Here is a 9716-nt window from a genome sequence, read left to right on the forward strand (position 1 = left end):
AATCCTATTCTTTTCACCACTTTTCAATCTAGTTCATATCTAAATTTTCTAACTCCACCTATCAATTCATATCCATGTCACATTCATAAAAAATTCTTAAATTTGTGCCCTTTTTCTAAAATAGTAAATTTGCACTTTTAGTCCATGTTTTACAAATTTTCAATTTAACTTTTACTAAAATTTCACTATTCATACTTTATTTTCCAATTTCAAATTTTGACTCTACTATCATTATTCAATTGATAAACTCTTACTTTTTTTTCTGGAAATTTATTATTTATCTTTTGAAATACTACTATTAATGACATTGAGATTTTTGAGGTTTGCATTTTAAATTTTAAAAAATTAATTAAATGCTGAAGTGTGATCCACATGACAATTCACATATATGCCACGTCGACAAAGTTAACAAACGTTAACTTAGTCTATCCATTTTGGAGTGATTTGACAAAAAAATACAAGTTTAAAAGCTAAAATAGACGAAAAAATAAATGAAGATCTAAAGTGACATTTTTTCAAAGTTGAAGTGCCAAAAAATCATCATACCTTATTAATTCAATTAGTTTGAATTGTAATTTAAATTTTTTAATCTTCATATTATTTATACTTATCAGTTACTACTCATCAATTTAAAAACATTTAAATACTTGATATAATGATTGATTTTATAGGAAAAAAATCATATATAGTTAAATGCATTATATAAAAGCGGCAAAATTTTGAACCATTTGTCAAAATTTTGAAGTCTCCACTTAGGATTTTTCCTTTTATTGAGTTTTAAGTATTATAATATATATATATATATATATATATATATATATGATATGAAGTAGGTTAAAATATGTCATAGGTTCGTATAGTCTCCATAAATCTGAAATTTAATCTTTATACTTTTATTTTTAGAAATTTAGTTCTTCTATTTTCAAATTTCAAAATTCATATTCAATTGTTAACATTATTAATTTATTATTATTATTATTATTATTATTATTATTATTAAAATTAGTTGGTGTGATATTTTGAAAAAAATACCTATTTGATAGCAATATAACTAAAAAAACAATGTTATAAAGAACTTGAATTAAACTATTATTAGTTGAACCTAAATTTTAAAATTTAGAAAATAAAGAAATTTAAATTTATGAAAAATAAGTAATGTGAAGTATTATAACATAAATGCTAAATTAATAGTAGTAGTAAATTGAGAGAATGATATATGTACAAAATTTAAATAGTTTTAAATAAAATTTGCAAAATACATAGCCCCAAGTGTCAAGTACATAGGAGGAATAATGAAAAAAATTCCCCTCACTATAATTCTTTGCATGTAAACCAAACCAAAAAACAAATTGAAAGTAAGTACTTGCCAATTTCCATAGAAATCCTAATGATCACTTCAATGTGTTTTCCTTTTCCTTTTCTTTTTTTAACTTCGTTTATATCTTTTGTCAATTTAGGTGTTATTTTTATTTTAATTAAATTTGACCCGATATTTTTAAAAGAGTTAAATTTGACCATCAACCTCTTGAAAAAAATGTTTAATTGATTTTTAATGAAATCTTGGCTAAAATGTTAATTTTTAAACATGACAACCCACTTAGCAATTTACATCTACTTCAAGCTATTTTTAAAAATTCTATCAACTTTTAGAATTTTAAAATTTTAAATTATTTGTTGACATGACAAATAAAATAAATAACGACATGTTAGTATGAAGTGCACGTGGAATGCTACAGTGCTATCATCCCAACATCATTAAAATATTAGTGATTTAGTCAACATTTCTATTAAAGAAATGTAATTGATTATTTTTCAAAGGTTAATGGCTAAATTTAGCTTGAAAAAGAATAAGGGTCAAATTGATAGAAAATATAAATGTTAAGGGTTAAATTTATGATTATGCCTAAATATTATATATAAAATATATAATATGAAGTTTTATAAAGACTGATAATAAATAATATAAATGCTAAATTAATACTACTAGTAAATTCAGAGAATGAAATATATGAAGTTATGTCTGCCTGATGTACGACTCTTAAAACTTTGTTAGCAAGAAATAATGAAAAAAATTCACCTTAAAACCCCTCATTTTAATTCTTTGCTTGTAACCAGCTTTCTGGTACAACAAAGAAAAAAAAACCAAAACAAAAACAAATACCTTGTATTTAAGCCTGAAGCCATTGATAAGTTGCTTCAAGCTGGCTTTTATAAGGTGAATTTTTTCATTTCTGGGGATGATACTCAGATTTTATTGTCAATAATAAATTTGCTTTGTTTTTTTTTGTTATTGCAGAGAATTAAGAAAGCTAAGGATGGGTTTTAGTGAGGCAAGGTTTGAAGAGACGGAGGGTGGAGAAATGAAGGAGAAACCCTACAGCAATAAGATGAGTTTGAAGTATATAAGCATGGCTAAGGCTGAAAAGCTGAAGAGCTTAATCCTTGCTCGGATCCAAGTGGCTCGACTTAACTTGTGGGTGACCAGAGCTCTAACCATGCTCATGCTTTTGGGTATCACCATGCAGTTGAAATCACTGGGAGAAACAGTTTCTTCATCAAGGACCCCTACTTCCACCTTTTCTTACCCTCTTCCCCCTGAAAGTACGTATAAACCTGCTTAATATATACATATATTATATATGAATTATATGATATCCACTGTATCTTCCATGCTTGTCAAATAACTCAAATTTTCAGGGGTGTATGAGAACAATGGTTATCTGATGGTATCTTCAAATGGAGGATTGAATCAGATGCGATCTGGTGTAAGTAATTTGCTTCTTCTTGTTTTGATTTCATTGATATATAATGAATTCTTGGTTTGCTCTTGTAGATCTGTGATATGGTAACAGTTGCCAGATTCTTGAATGTGACCCTCATAGTTCCTGAATTAGATAATACATCGTTTTGGAATGACTACAGGTATATACGCATAGATATATATATATATAATTGATTTACTTTTTTTGATTGAATCGATTAAATCCCATTTGTGATGAAGGAAATGGAATTTGCAGTCAGTTTGCAGATATATTTGATGTAGAATACTTCATTGCATCACTGAGGGACGAAGTTCGGATATTGAAAGAGCTGCCACCTCAGCAAAAGGAGAAGGTGGCTGAATCTCTCTTCTCGATGCCACCTATCAGCTGGTCTAACATGACTTATTACTATAATGTGGTACGCGTCCTTATACATAGATTGTAGAATTGAGGGGTTATTTTGTTTTTGGGTTGGGTTAATGTATGTTGGACTAACGTGGTTTTTAAAATTTTCATGAAATGATTTTGAGTTTTGATAATTCTATTTAAGTTTAAATTTTTTTAATTTTTTTGAATTAAGTTTATTTTTTTAATCAATTTAGGTAGTATCAGTAGGGTTTTAAATTTCTTTTTTACAAATTAAGTTTGGATTATTTTAAGTAAAAGTTAATTAGATTTTTAAGTAATTTCAAATTTAAATCTCAGATTTAACACTTGAGTTTAGTTAATTTACCGAATATTTGTTTAAATTATTTTATTTTGAATCATTCTAATTTATATCAGTTTTACATAAATTTAGATTTTTAATTTTTTTATGGTCAAGATAGGTAAAACCAAATTTAAATTCCAACTAAATAAATAATATTTATAAATTTAATTCGAAATTGAGAAGTCTACATGGATATATATAATTGTTATAATGTTACGATGATAGTGTTATAATTATGGGCAGATTCTTCCACGAATTCAAACGAATGAAGTGGTGCATTTCCAGAAAACGGATGCAAGGCTTGCTAACAATGGACTTCCGGTGGAAGTCCAAAAGCTGCGTTGCCGAGTAAACTATGAAGCACTGAGGTTTGCACCTCCCATTCAAGCATTGGCAGAGAAGATTGTAAGGATTCTAAGAGACAAAGGTCCTTTCCTAGTTCTTCATCTCAGATACGAAATGGATATGATTGCTTTCTCTGGTTGTAATGAAGGTTGCAATGAACAAGAGATTGACGAGTTAACCAAAATGAGGTAACATTCTCAATATTATAACAAAAATAATTATGTACTGCTTCAATTATTTAATCACATGATAATGCAATATCAGATATGCATATCCATGGTGGAAAGAAAAAGTAATTGATTCCGTGCAGAAAAGGCTAGCAGGTTTATGCCCTTTAACTCCTGAAGAAACAGCACTAACGTTACGGGCATTGGGTATCGATCACAATATCCAAGTTTATATAGCTGCTGGTGATATATATGGAGGGGAAAGGAGATTGGCAACTCTTAGAGCAGCTTATCCCAATTTGGTTAGTAGTATATTATAGCTTATCCACCTGATTCATGCATTGCTTTTATACTATTCATAAGTTGGGTCTCGCATGGTATTTTGGCTAACAGGTGAAGAAGGAAACACTACTACCATCTTCAGAGCTTGATCCTTTCAGGAACCATTCGAACCAGATGGCAGCATTGGATTATTATGTGGCAGTGCAAAGCGAAACTTTCGTTCCAACAAATGGTGGCAACATGGCCAAAGTGGTCGAAGGCCATAGACGGTATATATATATATATATATATATTCTTTTACCAATTTATCTTCATTTCAAATCATCAATTTAACATGGATTAATGATGTTTCATTTATGTTCCTATTCAGATACCTGGGGTTCAAGAAAACAATTCTGTTGGACCGAAAGGCAGTAGTGGATTTAGTGGATCTGTATAAAGCTGGATCAATAAGCTGGGATAAATTCTCATCAGAAATGAAAGAAGCTCATGCAGATCGGATGGGGAATCCGGCAGAAAGATTGGTGATCCCTGGTAAGCCTAAGGAAGAAGATTACTTTTATACAAATCCAGAAGAATGTTTGGCAAGTTTTGATGAACCACAACTATCTAATGATGATCACCAACAAGATGCCGATGCCAATGCTGAAGCTGAACCATGATTATATATATGTGGGAAAATTATTTATTGGAGTTTTTAAACTCCAAAAGCAGAGGGTGGCACATACTGTTAAGGTGCAGTAAACAGAATAAAGAAGTTTAATTAAAATATTCGATGGTCAGGGAAATGATTTTGAGGTTGTTGTGTCTTTGCAATATTTGGGTAACAAGGATGGGAAGCATTTTGAGGAGGATAAAATTAGTGAAGCTTGATTGAATGTTATTTCAGTTTTCACATGTATCCCTTAACTTGAAAATGCAAAGGCCAACATCTGTTACATAGATGCAAGTACAATCAATTTATATTTTCTAAGATAAATGGAGATGTTGGGTTTTACCTTAACTTCCTACTTTATAAATTAAGTTTTATGTTCTAATACATTTCATAAATTATATACAAATTCAATTAATTAATCTACAACTTTCAAATTGTTACAATAATATTAATCCCATCTAAATTAATACAAAATTCATTGATGTATGAATTAATCCTTCGCTTAAAAATCCAGTTGATCCCTTCTGATTTCCTGAAACATCAATTACTCCTCCTTCACTTATCATGGTAGCAACAAGAAGCTTTCTACATTGGGATTCATTTTTAGGGACCACTAAAGGTTAGGTTCAGATTAAATTCTAAGATTATGGATCAAAATCTTGGGATTAAGTTTCAAATTAGGGTTATGATTTAAATTAATGTTGGAATTAAGCCCTTAAGAAAATGCAAAAGAAAATAAAAATCAATTAAGCCCTTATATTAAATTCATACACAATTAAGCCCTTGCCATCAATTAAAATAATCAATTAAGTCCCTCCGTTAACGGTTTTCGATATTGACCAAGTTGACCGTTAAAATAAATTGACGGACCAAACAGATGGTGGCACATGACATCTTCTATTCTAATATAATAATTTCCCATAAAAAATTATAAAAAAGTTATAGGTGTCAAAAGTAACATATTTTAGTCTCATTCTTAGTGCACTTTTGGATGATTATGTGACATTAATTGTGAATTATATACTTTTAATCCTTTATATTCATGTTTTGATGCTTAATAGAGCACTTGGGAGCAATAGGAATGAAAAAACAGGTGGAAATTAAAACATTGGAATAGTCCGGAAGCTAAACACATGCAACAAAGTTTCACATGGGCAAACCACATGGTCATGTGACCCACACGAACGTATGTCCAGAGCGTGTGGTGTTCAGGAACCATGTGCGTTAACAGTTGGAAGTGATGATTTTTAGGTTTTTTGGCACTTTAAGAAGGCATAAATAAGGAAATAAAAGAGAAAAAAAAAGTAGCCACCAAGGGATAGCACGAAAATTACCCAAAGAAGTGAAGCCGATTTTCGAGCAAATTTTCATCAAGATTCAAGAGTCCGAGTTGATTTCCAAGGGAGTTATCATGGATTTCTTTTATTTTAGTGATTATATTGTATTTTTAATGTTTATTCTTGTAATTATGAACTAATTCTCTTAATTCCTAGGGGAGATGAACCCTAGGATGGATTTTATTGTCCGATTTCTAGTTTTATGCAATAAAACCTTAGTTTCTTTGTTTTCAATTATGAATACTTAATTATTTTTTGTTTTTAATTTTAGAGTGTTAATCCATGTTTGATATGCATAAGTCTGAGGTTGAATAGACCCTTCTTGTGATTAAATCTTGCATAATTGAATGGAGTTGCATGTAATCTTAGAAACAGGACGACATAAATCTACCGGATTAGAGTCAAATCTAATAAGGGGATCCATTGAGCGAATTAATGCAATAATAGGAGTTTTAATTAGAAATAAATTTTAATTAATCAACCTAGAGTTAGTTGCTCTTATGTTCAAAAGAGATATTAATATAAATTAGGGATTTCTACGAATCAAAGAGCTAAGAAAATAAATTGCATAAATTAGATTGAGAACTATAGATGAAATCTAGGTGGATTCTTACCTAGGTATTGCTTTGTTACTTAGTTAATACTTGATTTTTTTTTTGTTTCATTCTTCGGTGCATTCATTAGTTAATTTAGCTAGTTTGATTTAATTTTAATCAGTCTTTTGAATTATTAGGTTAAGTAATAGAAATGTGATAATTACTAGTAATTGCAGTCCTCAAGGGAATGATATCTGTGTTCACCATAGCTATACTATTAATTGATAGGTTCACTTGCCTTAGTCAATTTCTTAGGTAGTTTAGTAGACATCAAGTTTTTAACGACGTTGTCGGGGACTCAAATATTAGAAAAATCTTATTTCTGTTAATTTAACCATTTTATTTTATTTTATTTTTAATTTAATTTTGAGATATTGATTCGCTTTTATTTGGTTCTTGACAGGTTCTTATGGTTTATGACTAGAGGCAACCCATTGGAACTTATATTTCTTGATAGGGAGATTGAAAGAACTGCTCACAGAAATCGAAGAGAGGTTAGAGAAGCAAGGCAAGATCAATATAGAGGTTTGAAAGAGGAGAAATTTCAAAACAAGACTTTGTTAAAAATAACTTTAAGTACTATAAACTTAGAGTTCCTATTAAAACTTATAAGGGAAAAATAGTTAGAAGTGTATGAGTCCATAAAAGACTCATTACTACTCAAGATAAGGATATCCTTTCTAAATGGATACATAAAGGGACTAAAATTTTGGAAACTAATGCTTATGGACCCAAAAGTATTTGGGTACAAAAAATCAAAAATTAATTCTATGTTTGTAGGAAAAGCAACATTGCTTTAAGGTGGGCAATTCAAGCAAAAACTCATGGTACCTTGATAGTGGATACTCAAGTTACATGACTGGTGACAAACAATTTTATCGAATTGAAGCCAAAAAGTGGAGGAAAACTTACATTTGGTCACCACTTCAACGGACTCAATAAAGGAAATGACTCTATTGGTAAAAACTCTTCAATCTTTATTGAAAATGTATTATATGTCAACAGTCTTAAGCGTAATCTTCTAAGTATTAGTCAATTATGTGATAAAGGTTTTAATTTCATTTTTGTATTACAGTCTTTCATATTTTGCATGCATAGAGAAATTGTAACAAGAAAATATTAGCCTATTGATTGTCTAAGTTCAAACTGATGATAAGGGGCATTGTAAGAACATTTATATTGAGAGAAAGACAACTTACTTCAATAGATAATCTAAATGAGTTCGTAATCCCGTTAAAGAATCAAAGTGAGTATTTGATTCAAATATTGAGAATGATTTTTATGCCATCTACAATTCCAATTGAGGAGATACTAGTCTTGGCTCTTGGAGTAGTTGACTCCATAGGTAGAGACATAAATGTATTCATTGGAAGAATGATACATTAAACTGAACCCAAGATAAATTTAATCCTGAATCCATTTGTGAATTAATTCACTTGTAACATTCATGACGTAATTTACCTAAATCTTGAGTTAGTAACTGATCATGCGTATGTAACTCATGTGCTTTGATATAAGTGGAGGCTTATTGATACATGCATGGATGGGGTGAAATTAATTAAATTCCATTAACCGAAGTTGCCAATTTTCAAGTTTGATAAATCAACAGACTTGCAATGATTTTTTGGATGCGGTTCAGGCATTTTTGTGTTGAGATGTCTTTATGGTATTCGAATATCTATCTCTTAGCTTCAAAACACTCTTTGAGTCACTAGATTTTGAGTTTGGGAGCTCAAGTTATGTTCGTTTTAGTAAAGACTGTGCGAGCAGAATTTTTGGACGGGATTATTACGGAAATTATGAGTTCCGGGCTTTTAATTTGGGTTTAAATCATATTGGGTTCAATTTTTAGGCTTAATTTTTATTATATATGAGCAAAATATTGTATTTATTAGGTTTTATTGTTTTTTTTATTTAAGTATTTTCAATTCGATCTTTGATCCGCTTCCTCTGCTTCACTTTCTTATCATTTGGATCGAAGATTAATAATCGAATTCAAGTTGTTCAACTCGAAAAGAAGAAATAAAAAATTTAATAACAAAGAAATCGAAAGGAAGAAAAGAAGAAATTTGAGAACAAAGAACAAATAAATAAGAAATAAGAAATAATCATAAATAAATAAGAAATGGAAATTAAAAAAAACAAAGTGGAAGACAAAATGATAAACCGATGGATATGATGGATAGAAGGATAAATGTCCAATTGAACCATTTGAGATATAAATCCCAACAAACTCAATTAATGGCTCTAATCAACCCTACAAAAATTAATCCTTGCAAAATTCAAGGGTGAATAATGAATTCTCATGAGTCCTTGAAGAAAATCGAGTAGAAAACTCATTCTAAAAATCACAAGAAAGAAATCTTGCATAAAGAAACAAACTCTCAGAGTTGAAAATTTTATTAATGAAAATCATTCTCCCCATAATGAACAATGAAGAAGCCTTTATATAGGCTAGCTAAGTACATCCAAATAAAACTCTAAAGCATATTGAAACTCTACTTAATCTAAACAAAAAGTAGTTTTAAATTAAACTTTCTTGTTTGACTAAGAAATATAAAACTCCTAAACAACTTTAAATACTTAAACAATATCCAAAATTTGGAATAAATAAATAATAAAATAATAAAGCCTAATAAATAAAATACTAGGCTCATATATAATAAAAATTAAGCCTAAAACTTGAACCTAATATGATTTAAACCTAAATTAAAAGCCTGAAACTCATAATTTCCATAATAATCCCATCCAGGAATTCTGCTCATGCAGTTTTCACATCTCCAAAACTAAAAAAATACTTACCTAAGTTTTCTTGTGCGCCAAAACTATCTAAAAAATCAAAGACATTATTTCTATCTTTCAA

The 9716-nt window shown here is 29.5% G+C and overlaps 1 protein-coding gene across 1 annotated transcript; it reads left to right on the forward strand.

The window, feature by feature from the left end:
- The first annotated feature begins 2128 nt into the window (after positions 1-2128).
- On the forward strand, positions 2129-5338 carry LOC105781859 (rhamnogalacturonan I rhamnosyltransferase 1). The gene is made up of 9 exons (XM_012606385.2): positions 2129-2215; positions 2297-2601; positions 2698-2765; positions 2834-2922; positions 3018-3180; positions 3715-4004; positions 4081-4285; positions 4377-4534; positions 4636-5338. Exons 2-9 carry the CDS (start codon positions 2316-2318, stop codon positions 4925-4927), a joined length of 1551 nt encoding a protein of 516 aa, XP_012461839.1. The 5' UTR covers positions 2129-2215; positions 2297-2315; the 3' UTR covers positions 4928-5338.
- The last annotated feature ends 4378 nt before the right edge of the window (positions 5339-9716 follow it).

The sequence above is a fragment of the Gossypium raimondii genome, chromosome 13, assembly GCF_025698545.1.
Source record: "Gossypium raimondii isolate GPD5lz chromosome 13, ASM2569854v1, whole genome shotgun sequence".
NCBI lineage: Eukaryota > Viridiplantae > Streptophyta > Magnoliopsida > Malvales > Malvaceae > Gossypium > Gossypium raimondii.